General features: G+C 54.2%; 7 protein-coding genes across 7 annotated transcripts; 4 read left to right on the top strand and 3 right to left on the bottom strand.

The window, feature by feature from the left end:
• The first annotated feature begins 109 nt into the window (after window positions 1-109).
• Window positions 110-1,523, top strand: C7974DRAFT_231870 (uncharacterized protein). Its single transcript, XM_046137386.1, has 2 exons — window positions 110-342; window positions 390-1,523. Exons 1-2 carry the CDS (start codon window positions 308-310, stop codon window positions 1,309-1,311), a joined length of 957 nt encoding a protein of 318 aa, XP_045994818.1. The 5' UTR covers window positions 110-307; the 3' UTR covers window positions 1,312-1,523.
• Window positions 1,143-2,480, bottom strand: C7974DRAFT_231796 (uncharacterized protein; the record flags this gene model as incomplete). The annotated part of the gene is made up of 2 exons (XM_046137384.1): window positions 1,143-2,313; window positions 2,363-2,480. 2 exons carry the CDS (start codon window positions 2,478-2,480, stop codon window positions 1,385-1,387), a joined length of 1,047 nt encoding a protein of 348 aa, XP_045994817.1. The 3' UTR covers window positions 1,143-1,384.
• An 843-nt stretch (window positions 2,481-3,323) lies between these two features.
• On the bottom strand, window positions 3,324-4,400 carry C7974DRAFT_378407 (uncharacterized protein; the record flags this gene model as incomplete). Its single annotated transcript, XM_046140408.1, has 3 exons — window positions 3,324-3,650; window positions 3,699-4,085; window positions 4,131-4,400. 3 exons carry the CDS (start codon window positions 4,398-4,400, stop codon window positions 3,324-3,326), a joined length of 984 nt encoding a protein of 327 aa, XP_045994816.1.
• A 218-nt stretch (window positions 4,401-4,618) lies between these two features.
• Window positions 4,619-5,708, top strand: C7974DRAFT_231824 (acyl-CoA N-acyltransferase). The gene has a single exon (XM_046137385.1). The coding sequence runs from the start codon at window positions 4,980-4,982 to the stop codon at window positions 5,484-5,486; it is 507 nt and encodes a 168-aa protein (XP_045994815.1). The 5' UTR covers window positions 4,619-4,979; the 3' UTR covers window positions 5,487-5,708.
• Window positions 5,709-7,411: 1,703 nt separating this feature from the next.
• C7974DRAFT_340603 (uncharacterized protein) lies at window positions 7,412-11,825 on the top strand. Its single transcript, XM_046139258.1, has 6 exons — window positions 7,412-7,862; window positions 7,911-9,265; window positions 9,352-9,501; window positions 9,764-10,447; window positions 10,519-11,093; window positions 11,147-11,825. The coding sequence occupies exons 1-6, from the start codon at window positions 7,498-7,500 to the stop codon at window positions 11,765-11,767; spliced, it is 3,750 nt and encodes a 1,249-aa protein (XP_045994814.1). The 5' UTR covers window positions 7,412-7,497; the 3' UTR covers window positions 11,768-11,825.
• Window positions 11,826-12,257: 432 nt separating this feature from the next.
• On the top strand, window positions 12,258-13,543 carry C7974DRAFT_474091 (uncharacterized protein). The gene has a single exon (XM_046146588.1). It carries the CDS (start codon window positions 12,309-12,311, stop codon window positions 13,476-13,478), a length of 1,170 nt encoding a protein of 389 aa, XP_045994813.1. The 5' UTR covers window positions 12,258-12,308; the 3' UTR covers window positions 13,479-13,543.
• Window positions 13,544-13,583: 40 nt separating this feature from the next.
• C7974DRAFT_231608 (uncharacterized protein) lies at window positions 13,584-14,906 on the bottom strand. The gene has a single exon (XM_046137382.1). The coding sequence runs from the start codon at window positions 14,672-14,674 to the stop codon at window positions 13,646-13,648; it is 1,029 nt and encodes a 342-aa protein (XP_045994812.1). The 5' UTR covers window positions 14,675-14,906; the 3' UTR covers window positions 13,584-13,645.
• Window positions 14,907-16,630: the final 1,724 nt, after the last annotated feature.

Genomic DNA, 16,630 nt, shown 5'->3' with positions numbered 1-16,630 from the left:
TGTATCTTGTTATTCGTCGGGGTTCACATGTCAAAGCGCCGCTGTCAACACAGTCTTGTTGCGCGCGAACCACATGTGCTCGCTCCACTGTCCCCGCCACGCTGTGGGGTGCGGCAGCGTGCAGATGTCACTACTTCCCAGGCAATGTATGGACGACTGTCGTCGCATTCGGCAGGTGGCCTGATTGGGTTTATGCATCTACTGCACCCCGCCTCTTGGTCGGCACAGCACAGCCGCCAGGCTGAAGCATATGAGCACTTGAGCGGAGGCTCAGTTTGCTCACTCACACTACTACAGACATTCCAACATGACCGAGTTGCTTACGAAAACCCCGTTCGAGGAGTATACACATCACCCTCCTCAGAAGTATAGAGACTAACGTAGCGTAGCATTGTCCAATCCGATATGTTTACTTTCTACGTCGGTGAAGAAAGGAAACCGTTCGTTGCACACTCAGAAGCCGTCGCGGCTACTTCACAAGTCTTCGATACGCTCGTGAATGGTGGCATGAGCGAAGCCCAAACCCGTTCTGCTGAACTCAAAGACGTAGACCCAGAAACCTTCACCCGCTTCCTGGAGTATGCATATCGCCACGACTACGCAAGCCCATCGTGCCCAGAAGCAACATCTCCTCATGAAAACGGAGCGAAAAGCTCAGCCGCCTTTGTGTCACCTTCCCAGACATCGGGGTTTGGGGCTTCTGATTTCAACCCAGCCCAACATCCAACGCGACCTTCGTTCGGGTTCGGGTCATCCGGATTGGACTCTGGCTGGGGCAATTCGAGATCAGCTCCCTCTGATTACGGAGCGGTCCCTTCCACGAAGACGCCCATTAAGCACAGCAAAGCCCGAGCGCACACGCGTTCTTCGTTTAGCAAGCGCGACTACCCATGTCCGATTTACGATGTCTCAGCCTCCCCTTCCACAACGGTTGATGACGATCCGATGTCGCCCTCGCTGGGCTTCGCCCCGGCGTTTCTCGCACACGCCCGGCTTTACACATTCGCTGATATGCGCATGGTCTATCCGCTAAAGAAGCTTGCATTGCACAAGCTGCACAAGGCTTTGGTCGGGTTTGAGCCGCATGTTGACCGTCTTGGAGATGTCGTGGAGCTAGCCAGGTATGCCTATGAGCATGGCGAAGACAGGTCTGAAGACGGTAAGATCGACGCGATGCGAGAAATGGTCCTAGAATACATCGTCTGTCACATGAAATCAATGAGTGCAGACACCGAGCTCAGGAGTTTGATGGATGGTGAAGGAGAACTCGCAGGCGACTTTTGGAACATCATCAGCAGGGAGGTACTCTAGTACCCAGACCGGGATCGCAAAAGCATCTTCATTTCTGCTTCTTTGTATGACCATCTCACCTCAGAACTCACCATCAATCAAAAGCCTCTCCATCTCCAAGATCTCTTGGAACCAGCACACTCCTGAGTATGCAGCGAATCCCGTTATCTGGACAAACCTCCTTCCTGTCCAGCTGTTTGTCCACCGGCCCTGTCGGTCCACCCACGTACTTCTTCTGCCCAAAAATGGTCACCTGCCTCTTGTCACTGTCCGGATACGCTTCATCTCCCCACCTCCCCTTCCACCCCAGCCACTCCACCGGCGCATCATCATACGCAGTGAACGCACCATTGCTCGCATCATACCTATACACATGACTACTCCCCAGCGAGTCCCATCTCTTCCCCTTGTTCGTATAGTCCTGCAGCGCGCCAAACGGCAAATTCAGATTCGGAATGACATGCGAGTGGATCCCCGGAATCGCATAATTCGCATGACTCCCCTTGGCGACATACACCACAGGTCTAATACCATCAGCATCCTTCTCGACCGCCGCGTACCGAAACGCCTGCCCGTTTGCGTGCTGCGAGAACCAAACGGCGTCGGGCGGCCCCGCAGGCGACGGGAACCGCAACATCGTGTGCTCCCAGTCGCCGACGTGCGCGCCGAAGGTCAGGAACGGGACGGACAGCACGGCGGTGCCCGGGTTGAAGGCGTAGAAGTAGAAGTAGAACACGTCGACGCTGTTGTCGCTCTTCGTGTTGATGACGATGGCGCTGTTGGTGCCCGTTGTGGTGCTGTCGCTGGCTGGCGGTGTGCCGCGGAGCCAGTCGGGGGTGCTGGTGACGTCGTCGTTGGAGGTCAGGTACACGTCTGCGCCGAGCTGGGGGAGGGTGGTGAGTGTGAGTGGGTTTGGGGTGTTGGGCACGGGGTTGTAGTTGATTCGTGGGGTGGTGTGGCCAAGGAATGTGTTGAGATCGGTGGGGAAATGCGATTCCTCGCTATGCATGTAGAGCACGGGCGCTGTGAAAGTGAGCGACTGTCAACATATTTATGATGGTTGATCACATACCATATTTCAGCACGAACTCGGGGACATCTGAAGTCTGTCGTAGCCGCGGTTGGGCTGGAGCCGCGACAGACACAGTCACGAGGCAGAACAAGGCCGAGCAAAGGTGAAATAATTCCATTGTGCTTGATACCGAAGACCTAGTTTACCCAGCAGCGGGCGTTTCGCAGAACCCATGCGGTTTTATAGACAGCGTGCTAGTTCAGTCATTACGCTCCTTCCCTTTCGCATCCACACCATGTCTGACAGGAAAGCACGTTGGCATCCCTACTGATCAACCAGTGTGCAGTCTTATTTGCTTGTACGTGGAAATTAGTGTGTGGTCTATCGGACATGGTAGATTGCCCCTTCCTCCTTACAAGATCCTGTGAGGTCTGAAGTCCGTGTGCTGTCAAGCTCTGCACTGGCTTGTGATATGGAAGCGCGAGCTCACATGCAGTCCAGGTTCGTCCCGCATAAGTGACAGGTAGCATATTGGTCGAGCAGGTGTTCCACAGAGGGGGTGGCACCAATGCTTATTCGTGTTTGGAGCTCGTGGGTCTTGGCGGGTGTGTGACAGGGATCCATTGCGAACATGATAGGTGAACGCTAGTGATGCACCGTAGATCGCAGCCACAGCAAATTCTTGGTTGGTGTTCAGACATCAGGTTGATATTCGTTTTATACAGGGTTGTTCATACGTGCGCTTCGGAATCACCGAGGGTCGACACCAGGATAAGGGGTACAGTACGTCGCTCGGCAGCGTCCGTACTGACAATAAATCGATGTATCATTACTCTTGGTAGGAACTGAATATTTTAGTAGTGTCGTCCTTAGTGGACTGGTCAGTTGTGCTGACGGGGGATATTTGCTAGGATTACATGCATCTCCAAGACTGGCCGCACTAAACGGGATGAGAGTGCAGCTTGAAGATTCCTAGCCCTGCAGTGCGAGACAGATGATGAACATCCTCACCTGAGATGTCTCAGTTAAATAGGGTTAACCTAGGTTTCTTTCTGTCTTTGTGGTCGAGCCTTTCCGGTATCGTTGTATTCCCTGTTGTGGCCTGGCGTTCGAGATCGACTTCGTTGAAGCCATCCTTGCGAAACGTCTCGAACGAAACGCCATCTTCTCTGCTACCAGGCGTTCTAACGATGCAAGAAGAATCCGGAAGTGATATGGCGCCCGTATCTTTCTTTTTAGTGTCTGAAACGTAATGCTCAAGGTCCTTCTCGCTGATGTACACGAAGATGGCCGTAAAGACGTACGTGGCCAGGCCGAGAAGACCAACTACCAAATATACTATAGCTGTCTACATCTTGTTATTGTTGAATCCAAATGTAATTGATTCTCTACGTACCTTGTTTTTACCCGACCAAGGTGAGCGCCTGATGAAAGGATCGCACACGTGGACAGTTAGAGCTGAGAGAAAAGTGACCCATGAGTAAGCCATGGTCATCGATGGGAATTGCCAGATGAACAACATCACCCAGTGCTGGAAAGCAGGAGTGCGTCTGTACCGTAAGATGGTGTGTTGCATGCGAACCACTTCAGGATCTGCGAGGTTAGAATCCAGATCCTCTTTGGCGGGCAAGTCGTCCAGGATAGACTTTGTCTGGATCGAAGAGATGATGGCCCAGATAGAGCAGAGAAGACAGCTGACGAAAAGGGAGTTCGCGATCCAGAGAGCGTCTGAGGTTTTGGACCATGGCATGCCGGCCAAGGCAGCTCCTGCGCAGAAACTGGCCTTCGATAATCAGCAAGTTTCTAGACTTACGATGGACTGACTTACAGATACCTGTACTGATCGCAGCTCCTCATACTTCTCTACTTTCCATTGTCGTATCAAAGGGACAAGAACGCTGCGATCGCCTCGTGCTGCACGCATCTCCTGCAGTGGTCTCCATGTGTATAGTTTGAAGGTTCGGCGGTAGGGCGCAGTGACTATTGCCAGGATCACAACAAGACACAGTCTGCATAGACAGCGGCTTTTGGTGTTTCTGGCGTCCTCGAGACTCTCGTCCACTTGGGCACAGCCTCTTGCTCTGCCACGTGATTCCATGGCTTTTGCTTGCGACTTCGTAAAGAAGCCAGATGTGGTAAGTTGGCAACTCTGGGCAGCGGCGGTCGATGTGTATTGGGGGCTGAAGGCGGAAAGGGTAGGCGGTGGCTGGCATGATGGCGTACAATGCTGGACCTGCTCCCGTGTAGTTTGTTAGTGACAATGTTTCCGGTCAGGCTGTTGCGGTCAGGCTACTGAAACATAGGTCAGTTGCAAGCCAGGCAGTTTGTGACACACAAGTCATGTGCAGGTTCGTAGCGGGACTGCACAAAAGAGGCAGAGTAGCGACGACAACATCAACAAAGGCATTTAGAAGGACAAGATGGATGGTATCTTACAGCATCCCTTATATCGCACTATGCTCTGGCTGCGGAATTCGAAATATTCTGTCGATGTCAATCTGGTTATGCGGCAATGTCCTGTGTCAAGCGCGGCTCGTGGAGTATTCCGAGTACATGCGATGATTCCGCGTGCAGTCCGAGGCTGCTGACACTGTATCGTGAGCATTGAGGTCGTACAACACCACATCAATCACCAACGGTCCTAAAAACATTTCACATTATCAAGCAGGCTCTCAGAATGGTGCCAAGCAACGAATATACCGTGATCGAAGGGCTGCCGACGCCTCAAGTATATCACGACCTGCGGAAACTGGCCGGCATGACACCTCCGCCCCTGGAAGCTGTACCAAAAGCGCTGGAGAATTCCTTCGTTTGCATCCTGGCATATGAGACCAAGGACTTGCTAGACGAATCAACACCCAGTCCCAGTCAGGTTCCTGTCGCCATGGGTCGCTTGGTGGGAGACAAGTCGCTCTTCCTCATACTTTGCGATGTTGCGGTGCATCCAGACCACCAACGGCGCGGACTGGGGAAACGCATCATGCAAGCACTGGTCGACTATGTAGATGCGCATGCCCCTCAAGCATACGTGAGCTTGGTGGCAGAGCCAGCAGCGCAGAAGCTGTACCCTCAGTACGGATTCAAGGGCGTGGACCCCAGCATTGGAATGTACAGGATGCGGAGAGAACGAAAGATTGAGGGAGAAGCCGTCAACGGAGGATCACTATCCAACGGGGTAGTCTGAAGCTACTGTGTGCGTGTCTTTGCAACGCTGTCAAAGCGAGGTTGTCTGTTGTGTAGAGATCCTATCTGCGAAGGTGTCGACAAGCGGGGAAGCTTGGGCAGGGAAAACGCGGGGGCACGTTTGACAGCTGGGCAGGTGCGGAGCTTTGAGCCACAATCACGTATGCATCAACAAACTCAGGATTTGCGCAATTCAATCTCATTGACACAGATTACGAGTGCTATTACGGCGCCAGCATGTGTGTACAAGTCGAAGGAATGCCTCGAGAGCGCCTAACAAGGCGCAGCTAATCCCTGACCCCGCACTGCCATCCTCTCTTCACCGTCTGCCGTCTACAACACCGCCTCTCCATCCGCCGATTTCTGAATTCGCCCCAGTCCTCCTTCCGTCCTCCTGCTTTTTCACGCGGTCTCCTTGTTTGTGCGATTCGGCGAGAAATGATCCTCAATGTTCACCTGAAATTAGGCACCGCCACGCTAGCCGGTCACTAGATTCGACACCTTCATTATCAACTGCTGGGCTTGCACGCTTCAGCCTGGCCTCGGCACCACTCAATGGGACACTCTTTGCCACTGGTTGCACAAGCCAGGATGAGTCACTTCTAGCCTGCGTACCTTGCAGCAATTCAGTCATGATAGCGTCTGCTCTGACTGATTCACACCTTCGCTGTAGACGCTTCGAGTGCATCGAACGATAGCGATGAGTCTTCCCACAATTCTCCGGATATTCACCTGCTACAGGCTTGCGAATGTGCCTAGCGCTCGCTCCGCCCTTTTTTCCCCTGAGGAATACCCACTTGGCAGCCATACACTGCCACGCGACGTGGTTCGCAAGCTTCGAAAGCAATTGTTGATTTGACTGCGCATTCAGGCAGACATGGAGGACTCGGGCAGAGCCGGTGACGAACGATCACATACGTTCCCAGCAACGAACGGCCTCACTAGTCAGGTGTCTGCCTGTAGTTATAAATTCTTATGGACCGTTACTCGTAGCTACTATTCACCAACAGCATCTTATCACTACTCCAAGACCACTCATCACCATCACAGACCTTAATAAGTCTACGATTCTGTCTCAACCGACACCAGCCCAACAAACCAACCCTGTTTCTGAGCGCCTTCGAACCTCTCAATACCAATCAACCATGTCTTCTCGCGGATCCCAGGCCAAGGCAGCCCCAAGACAGTCCATCAGTATGTCACCAGTCTACCTTCCCGCGCCATGATGTGAGTCTAACATAGAGCAGCAATGGCGCCTAGCAACTACGCGCAGTCTGCCCACACTTCCCGTAGCTACGGAGGTCGACCCCAGACGGTTGTCATCGTCCACAAGCCCACGGGCCAGACGTACGACACAAACACGTCGTCCTCGGCTACAAACGCTGGCTACTACCCTTAGCGGCCTGTCAAGACTCCCTGTAACGACGACCATGGTCTTAGCAGGGAGAGACGGATACAACTAGACGTTGGCTCCGTCGACTCGTCGTTTACTTTAGCATAGCGTAGGATGGTGTTATGGTTGTCTTTATTAGATTGAAACGCACACAGGCTTCACAGCCTACTTGGGAGGAAATCATGGGCTGTAGTGCCCGGCTCTAGGATATTACCAGGCGTTTGATCAGCATTGGCAAGGGTGGCTCATGGCCGGGTTCCTTTTCGCGAAAGTCGAACCGCCCTTGATTTTGATTGTTATGGGCTGCTGGCAGCACTTGAATGTATGGACTTTATCAATGAAATTATCGTCAACATGAACTCCACTCCATTTGTGAACTTGCAAACCTGGTGATCGACATAAACAAGCAAGCAAAGGTAGCACAGAATCTGCCACGGGCGAATTAATTTCCTGCATGCTCGTTTAGGGCGTGGTTGCAATGTGGCTAGCGCGTGCCTAAATGACGTCCATGGTGATCAAGGGCAGCCCGATCCAACCCATCTCACGCCAGCGCGCTGTTTCACTGCACAGCTCAATGCTCCCTCGATAACGGTCCAGCTCCACCGAGCTTTTCGCAACCATGCTCGGCCTAGCCTTCACGGCCACGCGCACGCAAATTGCGTCGTACCTCTTCGGCGTCGCGCTCTTTAGCATCGCCTTTCTCGTGTTCCTGAACAGCAGCATCAGCTTCGTTATCACGCAGCGCATCGGGCAGAGCAAGAATGTCGGCGGCGCGGTCGGCACGCTGGGATTCGTGGATGAGCTGGTCGCGCTGGTCGCGTGTCCAGTTTGGGGCCTGCTGAGCGACAGAATTGGCGTGCGAGCTGTTGCTGTTACGGGATACGTGGTTGTGGGCGTGAGCCTGTGGGTGCTGGTCCAGGCCAGGAACGTCTATCCAGAATTGCTTTTGGCGCGGGTGCTGTTTAGTCTGGGAGGCAGCGCGACGTGAGTCTTCCTGCGGCGCACGGCGGGAGCATGAGCTGACAATGTCAGTGCGACTATGGTCACTGCGATACTGCCGACCATGACGGTTGTCAAAGAGGTCAAGCCGGACCCGAGGAGCCCAACGCTGAGGCGCGTCGTCAACGGCAGCCGCCATGCTGTCGCCGCATCCATTTCCTCCGAACTTACTATCACACCCGACCGCTTCCGCTCGAGCTCACAAGAACCAGGCGGTGGTGCCGCGACAAAGGGTACAGGCGCGACTACGTCTCAGCTCGCAGGATTGGTCGGCATGTTCACAGGCTGTGGCGCGCTGGTAGCTCTGCTCGTCTTCCTGCCCCTGCCTACGCGCTTCCAGCAGGCTGGAGAGAGCCCCGCTGCTGCCGTCGCGGCCGCCTTTTACATTGTGGGCACAATTGCAATCCTTGTAGCCATTGGCTGCTTCTTCGGCCTGCGTCAATTGCCTGGTGAGGACGAGAAGGGGTGGCGACGACTCACTACCAATGATGGGCAGAAGAGCACGGAGCGTGCGCGCAACCTGATCCTTTCGTACCCGTTCACCTTCCTCGAGAGCATTCGCCTGGGATACAAGTCCCCTCTGATAGGCCTGGGCTACGTGGGCGGTTTTGTTGCACGTGCGTCGTCGGTCGCCATCTCGCTCTTCATTCCACTCTTCACAAACCACTACTTCCTCCAGACCGGCGAATGCGTAGTCGACCCCTCGAATCCTTCCGACATCAAGCATGCCTGCCCACAGGCCTACAAGCTGGCCGCTATGTTGACCGGCATAAGCCAACTTATCGCTCTCATGTGCGCCCCGGTCTTCGGCTATCTTTCAGGTAAATACCCAAAATACAACATCCCTCTGCTTCTCGCAGCTGCATCGGGCATTGCAGGCTACGTCATGTTTGGATCTCTCGTCAGTCCCGACTACAAGAGCGAGGATGGAACAGGCGCTGTCTTCATTATTGTCGCACTTCTCGGCATTAGTCAGATTGGTGCTATCGTTTGTTCTCTGGCCCTGCTCGGTCGTGGTATCAACAATGACGAGCCCAGCATGAATGAGTCAGAATTGGACTCCAATGCAAGCTATCATCCTTCCGCAGGCGCGACACCGCCTACGAGCGAGCCCATTACACCCGTCCACGAAGAAGAGCCTTTGCTGCCACAGGAGCAGAGCTACAGTATCCGCAGGCCCGTCTCGCCCCCAGAGTCCACGTCATACAACGACATGAAGGGCACGATAGCTGGCACATACAGCTTGCTTGGCGGATTTGGTATTTTGCTGCTCACAAAAGCGGGAGGTGCATTATTTGACAGTGCGGGGCCAGGAAGCCCGTTCTACATGATGGCGGCATTCAATGCAATGCTGCTCACCGTGGGTGTATTTGTAGCCATTAAGCAAGGTCTCGGGCAGTAGATCTGGACGTACATATGGAACGCGAATGGATATCACGAAGGTAATGTCTGCACTATTTTGTACTGTACATAGGGTGTGCTTGGTTAAATCTGCAATATACCCAATCCTTGAGTCACGTGTTCACAGTGCTGGAAGCCGAACCTCGATCAAGCTCCTTGTCTACATATTTCCTTTGCTCCGGGCTTAGGTACAAAGTTTGGCAACCTGCCTTCTGGGAATGGGGTTTGACGACCACGACCTTGTCAATGCATCGGGTTACCCAATGCAGACCCGGATCGAGACGAGCTACACGCGTGTAATTGTGTGGGGACCCCACATGAGCTCCCGGGTGACAGACGTCCGTGAGTCGTTCATTGGTCCTTTCCCATAGCTCTACGACATCAATTGAGCTTGCCCGCACCAACACGTCTCCTGCGTGACTAGACGGGTCTTGGTCGCATCGAACGGGGATCCACTGCTTGTGCATAGCTCCAGAACCAGGTAGAGTACAAGTATCGAGACTCCCTTGCATCTCGACTTCGCGCCTGCCCCATCTTCCCCCACGGTTACTCGCCATCGCTTCTGATTTCTGCCCGAGGATCTGCTGCACATCTCGCATATCCCAAACAAACAGAAATCAACATGTCGTTCGACACCGAAGTCCTCATCATCGGCGCCGGCATGTCCGGGCTCGGGCTCGCCGTGCAAATGATCCGGCAATACGGCGTCCGCGACTTCGAACTCATCGAGAAGAGTGACGATGTGGGCGGCACGTGGTTGCAGAACACGTACCCTGGCTGTGGCTGCGACGTTGCGAGCCACTTCTACTCGTATAGTTTCGCGCTGAACCCGGACTGGAGCCGCAAGTATTCGATGCGCGAGGAGATTCAGCGGTACTTCAGAGACGTAAGCGATCAGTATCGTGTCACGGAAAGAGTGAGGTTCCATTCGATTGTGGAGAAGGCGGCGTGGGATGAGCAGGAGAAGGTTTGGGTGGTCAATGTGCTGGATCTTAAGACTAAGGAGAGAAGTGTCAGGCGGGCAAAGGTCTTAGTCAGTGGCGTGGGGAGCTTGAGCGTACCGAAGGAGTGTGATCTTGAGGGTAAAGAGACATTCAAAGGGAAGATGTTCCACTCAGCCAAGTGGGATCACAGCTTCGATTGGAGTGGAAAAGATGTTGTTGTCTTGGGTATGTCCTCTATGTCTTCCCTTGCGGCGAGACAGGATTCGTTGGAGGACTTAGCGAACTGACACATCTAGGTAATGGCTGCTCAGCTACTCAATTCGTCCCCATTATGGCCGGCGAAGTTGGTGACAAGTCTCCTGTCCGCAAGCTTACACAATTCGCCCGACAAGCACAGTACCTCTCCGAACGTGAGAACCCCTACTACTCACCCACTTTCAGAGCTGTCATGCGCTACGTCCCGTTGGCGATGCGCCTGTACCGTGCTAAGCACTACTACGACATGGAAGCCGATTGGTCTGGTTTTCCGATCGATAGCGGAGCTGCAATTCGCTCAGGATTGGCGAAGGAGAACGAAGCGTATGTGAAGCGCACTGCGCCAAAGAAGTATTGGGATGCGCTCATCCCCAAGAGCGAAATTGGATGCAAGAGGAAGGTACTGGACACAGAGTACCTGAAGTGTTTGTGGAGGGACAACATCGACCTGATCCCAGATGACCCAGTCCAAAGAATTACAGAAGATGGAGTTCTCACTAAATCGGGGCGCGAGATTCATGCTGATGCGATTGTACTGGCGACTGGGTTTGCGACACAGCAAATGCTTTGCCCGATGGAGATCGCTGGAAGAGACGGACTGCAGCTAAACGACTATGTGAGTGAGCAAGTTCCATTGGTAGCTAGCAAACATCCTAACCGCATACACAGTGGGAATCTAAAACCCAAGGTGTTGCGCAAGCCTACTTCGGCACTGTGGTCCCCAACTTCCCCAACTTCTTCGTCCTCATGGGGCCTAACACTGTCACTGGCCACCTCAGCGTCATCTACACCGTCGAGTGCCAGATCAACTTCACTCTGCGCCTACTAGAGCCTATCCTGAAGTCGCTACCCTCATATCAATCCCAGTCTCTCATCCCCTCCATCCTCCCCGGACCAGCTCCTGCCACTATCGAAGTCCGCCCCGAGGCCGCGATGCAAGACTTTGAGTGGACGCAGCGCGAAGCCAAGAAGCTCGTATGGTCGAGCGGATGCACAAATTGGGCTATCGATCCCAAAACTGGACTCAACAACATGATGTACCCTGATTGGCAGTTCATGTACTGGTTCCGCAGTGTGTTCTGGAGAAAGCAAGACTTTGTGTTCAGAGATGGGGCGTCGAAGGTCGTGGAGCCCGGGAGGACGAGGAAATGGTTGCTCAGATTACTGACAGCCGGTGCGTTCGTGGGCGTCTTCGTGGGAAAGGACTGGCTGCGTGATGAGCTGCCGCGCCGGTTGAGGGAATTCGACGGAAAGGCAGCGATTAGAAGCTTGACGGCCGGTCGTGCTTGAGGGCCATAGACGCAACCACATGCTGTAATAGAGGGGCAGATAATAATCTCTCAATTCATCGTTCATAAAAGTTTTCAACAGCTGCCTTGAGCGGCCAGAATGTGGTGAGGTGAAGCGTGGAGGCTGGGCATTTGTTGAGGTCAGATGTCACAACCACCTTTTACATCACCACCAACATCACTCCAAGCGTACGCTAGCAATGGACAATACGCATTGGCTAAGACAATAGTACGAACACATCATCATCCTCAGGTGTGACGCACCCATGTTGCTCGGACCCTTTTGGGATCAAAGAACCAGCCTCCAGCCTATCGTTTGCCTGATATCGCTTTCACCTACTTCTCTTCACTTGAACACTCACTGTCTTCCAGCCTCCTCGATTGCGACTGCCTGAAGATAAAGCCTCGCTCGCCCCGCCTCGTTACACCAGCTTGCTCTCTACCTTCCTCCCACCTTCTCGTTTGGCTTAACCCGAGCACAATTGCAGCTTCGCTTTGAGCAATCTTTACCATCAAGCACCCAAACTCCTACATTCTGCAAGATGCCCAGCTCCGAGAAGCTGGCTCTGCTGCCTCCGTTCAGTGCAGCTGCCACCCAGGCTGCCGTTGAAGCTTCAACCAACCTCTACCCATCTGACTACATCATCAACGTTCTTCTCGAGATCAGCGGATACTTGGTGTCCCTCGATGAGCAGACCACTCTCTTCGGTCGTGCCAACAATGACCCCTACAGTCCCAGTCTGGACACGCTTTACTCTCGCCTTCATGACGGCCACCTTACCCCAAGCCCCATGCAGTCCCACGCCAACGAAGATGCACGCATCAAGGCTACTCTCGGCCAACGCACCACCGTCGATGCCACCCACCGCCCACTGGAAGATTTCGAAGATCTGTACTATGCCGTCCTCGCACGCATGCAAGATATCCACCAGATCTTGAACGCCCGTCTCGGCAGCGCCTTCAGCACCTTCACTGACCACATCCACCTGGATGGCCCAAGCATCGCCGACCTGTACGTCAGCCTTGCGCAGTACTGGGACGCACTCAACGAGGCTGCATTCGTCAAGGCCATCGACTGTGCTGTCCGTCGCCTGCGCGTCGGATATCTGCACCAGGAGATCATTACCCAAGTTCGCAAAGACGAGATCACACGCACTGACGCCGAGGAGCTTCTCAACGATCTTCACGACCCGGCTGAGTACGATAACATCCAGGGCTTGGCCTGGGTCAGCGGATGGGCGCCATGCATGGTCGCTGCATGGCTGGAGGAGAAGTATCGCATCATGTTGAAGGTCGAGAAGGAAGACGCAGAGAAGAACCGGGAGGATAGCGAGCTTGCGAAGACAGAGAAGATGATCCCCGAGCCCAAGTATGAGATGAAGCCCAAGAAGGAAGTCAAGAAGACCATCGAAGACACACACATGGCCGGCGGCAGGGTCATGATGGCCGAGACGGTCTACCAGCGATCACAGGAGCAGTTGAGGAGGGAGCAGATTCAGCAGCAGCAACAGATGCAGTACGCTCGTGAGTGGCAGGTCAAAGCTCAGCGTGTCTCCGAGTACACTCGCTACCTGAGGAGCATTGCTAGTCGCGACGTCCGACACATCGTGGAGAGCACCGTCAACAACCAGGCTATGCGCATGAACGGTTTTGGTGGCCCAGTCCAGCACATGGGTAACGAGGATGTGGAGATGATGGGCGGTTACTTGTGAGGGACTTGTGAAACCTTCTCCGTACGAAGGATGGATGGACAACTTGCGAACACGAAATACACGACCTTTGGGCGCGTCAGCATTATGTGAGGTACCTTGGCTGTACCAAGGGCATGTGAACGACTTTCAAATACGACATACAAAAAAATGATTAGTAGTTAGGTAGATCAAACAGTCTCGTTCATGTAGTCGGGATCGACTTCAATAAGCAAGTTCTCCTTCATCAAGCCACGCGGCCGCGGTGCCACAAACACTGGCACACGCCACACATCCCTGTTCCACTGTTCCAAAACCTCGCCATCCAAGCCATTACACCCGTGCAGATCCAGCGCCTGCGTAGCACAACCCAGATTAGCGCAGTCCACACATCGCTGTGCAACGCTGCACCGAAGATCGCTCTCGGCAGCTCGCACCAGCATGGAGTGATAAGTCGACGTACCTGCAGTCTGTGTAATTTGCTTATTACCCCCCACCGCCGTCGCATCGACATGGACATTCGCACAATCCGTTACACGCAGCTGCTGTAGCCGTCGCAGCCCCGCGCAGCCCCAGATCGATCCAGTCAGCATCCCGCAGCTGCTCAGACTCAAGTCGCGCAGCCGCATGGCGCCCTCAATAAGCCCTCCCAGCTGCGCCGCGCCGATTTCAGCGCCCTCGATCCGCAAAGTGCGCAGTACGTGCGTCCAAGAGGGGTTAGACGCGAGGAGTGTCCACGCCGCACACTCGTCTCTGCGCTGCAGGCTGGTATAGATTCGGGACATGGCGTGCGTGGTCTCTAGGCGGATGCTCAGGTCTCTGAGGGCGGGGAGCGTGGTGAGGGCTTGGGCGATGGTTGGAGAGAGGGTCCATAGCGTGAGCTCGAGGGTACGCAGTGTGGAGGCGTAGCGGCTCACAATGCTGGCGGTGATCTTGTTGTGGAAGGTGAGGAGCGTGGGGTAGTCGAAGTCCCAGGCGTGTGGAATTTGTATCGCCGCGTGCAGACTGTGCGCTGGCTTGTGCGGGGCGAAGAAGAGTTTGGAGTGCCACGAGGTCCGGTGGGACGGGCACACTGTGAGAGAGAGTGCTCGGAAGTTTGTGTGAGCTAGAATGCGGGCGTAATGTGAGGTCTGCGCGAATCGTAGGAGGGGCTTGATGGATAGGTTAGAGAGTATTTGGAGAAGAATCTCAGGCGGGAGTTTGAGAAGGGGAAGCGCCATCTTGATGATTGAGTCGAGGCTGAGGATGTGAAGAAAGACTTGTGGAGATAATGCGTGTTGGTGCAGCCTGCTTGTTGATCACATATAGTGAGTAGAACGTAAGGAGGGGCTCACAGAGCTTTCAAAGATATAGCCTCTCATATGTACTTGTCCTAGTGGAGGGTGATGCACAGTGATCCTTCAGCGGCGTGGCTCTGCTTGTCCAGGACTGCCACCAATGCGTGTGACGTGCCGGACATACCCGCTGTCGCCCAAGGCTCTAAGACATGAGACAGCCCCAGGAAAAGGTATACATGGCGCCGGGGCTCGATAGATAGCGCAATGCTTTTCTACCAGAAGTTGCACGATGGAGTCGCATACATTATGGCGGAAGGGCGTGCAGGTAAGCGACATAATCTTACGCAAGGGGCGTACAGAAGTAGGCATCGCTGCCAACACTGGACGAAGATCCTCTCGAGTTCCCTTCATTTTCTGATAACATCTTTTCGAGGCCAAAACATGTTTTGTTTGGGCTGTCTATGGGTGTGGACCGGCGTGAACACCCTGTTGTCGACCGTAGCGTTGATTGGCGTCTGCACGACGGCTGACAGGTGTATCACAATGTCGTGTGCTAACACCATCGCAACCTCAGCATGCGCACTCATCTCGTGGCCGACGCCTGGCGTATGTCTTTTCAAATCGCCCTTGCCAGTTTGGATCGATGGGCGAAACACCGCAGTCTTGGTCCCTCGAAACACGCCACGATAGCGATCTGTCTGCAGGCTCGTCCTAGCAGCCAGCGTATATTTGAAAGATGGCTGAGACAGAGCGATGTCATGAAAAGAAACGAGATGCGCGAACATGCACAAGACGCGTGGGAACTCGAGACATGGAGGAGTCGTCGTCGTGGTACAGATGACTGTAGGTAAGCAGGTGCGCACGCGCCCTGGCAACAGTGGGTCGTCACTCGATTTACTTTTCCAACTCTTGCAACACCACAACATGTATCGTCGCCTCTCTCATTATTTTTGCGCAAGCACGGCTGTACTGGATTGAGACACAGGAGATGATCGTACCATTGGTATCCTAGCCTCAGAGCGCGACACAGATGTTATGGCAATCTCAGGCTCGCGCGCATGGCTGATGACGTTGCCGTTCGAGAGAATGGACAGAACTGGAGCATCGCTGTGAGTTGCGAGGGGAGAGAAATCTGCCAACCAACACCAGAACATGGGCGATTCTCACATGGCAGATCATCTAGGTACTCTGCCTCTGCGTCCAAACCGCGGTCCAACCCAGCAAGCCTAGATGAACACCGCAGATTGTGTACGCCCGATTCTGCTTGCACATGCTTGGCGGCTGTGCATCACAGTTTCAACCTGAAAATGGTGGTTATCAGCCATGACCCATCCATGGCGTGAGCGTTCGGCATTCCAGACAGTGGGCCAAGAGAGCATGCCTGGGGACAATGTGTGAACGGACCTGTGGACCATTGGCATCTGGATCCAGCGAACCCAAATTCAAGTCGAAGGAAACCACCAAGGCGGCGAGCGACGCAAGCGATCCATGAGCATGTTGTGATGACATTACCTCAGGTCCAGATCGAACATGCCCAGGTTTTGAGGTAGTCGCTTACGAAGACTGCGATAGACTCAACGTGTTCGTATTCTTCATCTGCTGGTGACAGGATCATCGCATCGACAGGCTGCGGGCTGATGATCCTCGATGCGTGCCGCGTCGCTCCCCGGGGAGTCTCAACTGCCGTACTGCCAGAACAGGGTGTAGATGCTGTACGTGCAACGACAAGGAATCCAAGCACAGACGATGCCTTGTCGGCGAGCACACCAACATTGAACGCCGAGGGCGAGGCGGAAAGCCCGCGCGATTGGTAATCCTAAGGTTATGCTCAGGTCCAAGACCCTGCGGCTGCCAAAACCTGGGGCCGCCAGGAGGCCGCGCTACCTGAGCACACCTGGG

The sequence above is a fragment of the Boeremia exigua genome (assembly GCF_020726555.1).
Source record: "Boeremia exigua strain MPI-SDFR-AT-0100 chromosome Unknown C7974scaffold_9, whole genome shotgun sequence".
NCBI classification, from domain to species: Eukaryota; Fungi; Ascomycota; class Dothideomycetes; order Pleosporales; family Didymellaceae; genus Boeremia; species Boeremia exigua.
This window is presented reverse-complemented; position numbering and strand designations above follow the sequence as displayed.

Coding starts and splice junctions, on each gene's coding strand:
- C7974DRAFT_231870 (XM_046137386.1), top strand. CDS start 308: ATGACCGAGTTGCTTACGAAAACCCCGTTCGAGGA. Junction 343..389: donor ACGAAAACCCCGTTCGAGGA/GTATACACATCA, acceptor AACGTAGCGTAG/CATTGTCCAATCCGATATGT.
- C7974DRAFT_231824 (XM_046137385.1), top strand. CDS start 4,980: ATGGTGCCAAGCAACGAATATACCGTGATCGAAGGGCTGCCGACGCCT.
- C7974DRAFT_340603 (XM_046139258.1), top strand. CDS start 7,498: ATGCTCGGCCTAGCCTTCACGGCCACGCGCACGCAAATTGCGTCGTAC. Junction 7,863..7,910: donor AGTCTGGGAGGCAGCGCGAC/GTGAGTCTTCCT, acceptor TGACAATGTCAG/TGCGACTATGGTCACTGCGA. Junction 10,448..10,518: donor AAAAGATGTTGTTGTCTTGG/GTATGTCCTCTA, acceptor TGACACATCTAG/GTAATGGCTGCTCAGCTACT.
- C7974DRAFT_474091 (XM_046146588.1), top strand. CDS start 12,309: ATGCCCAGCTCCGAGAAGCTGGCTCTGCTGCCTCCGTTCAGTGCAGCT.
- C7974DRAFT_231608 (XM_046137382.1), bottom strand. CDS start 14,674: ATGGCGCTTCCCCTTCTCAAACTCCCGCCTGAGATTCTTCTCCAAATA.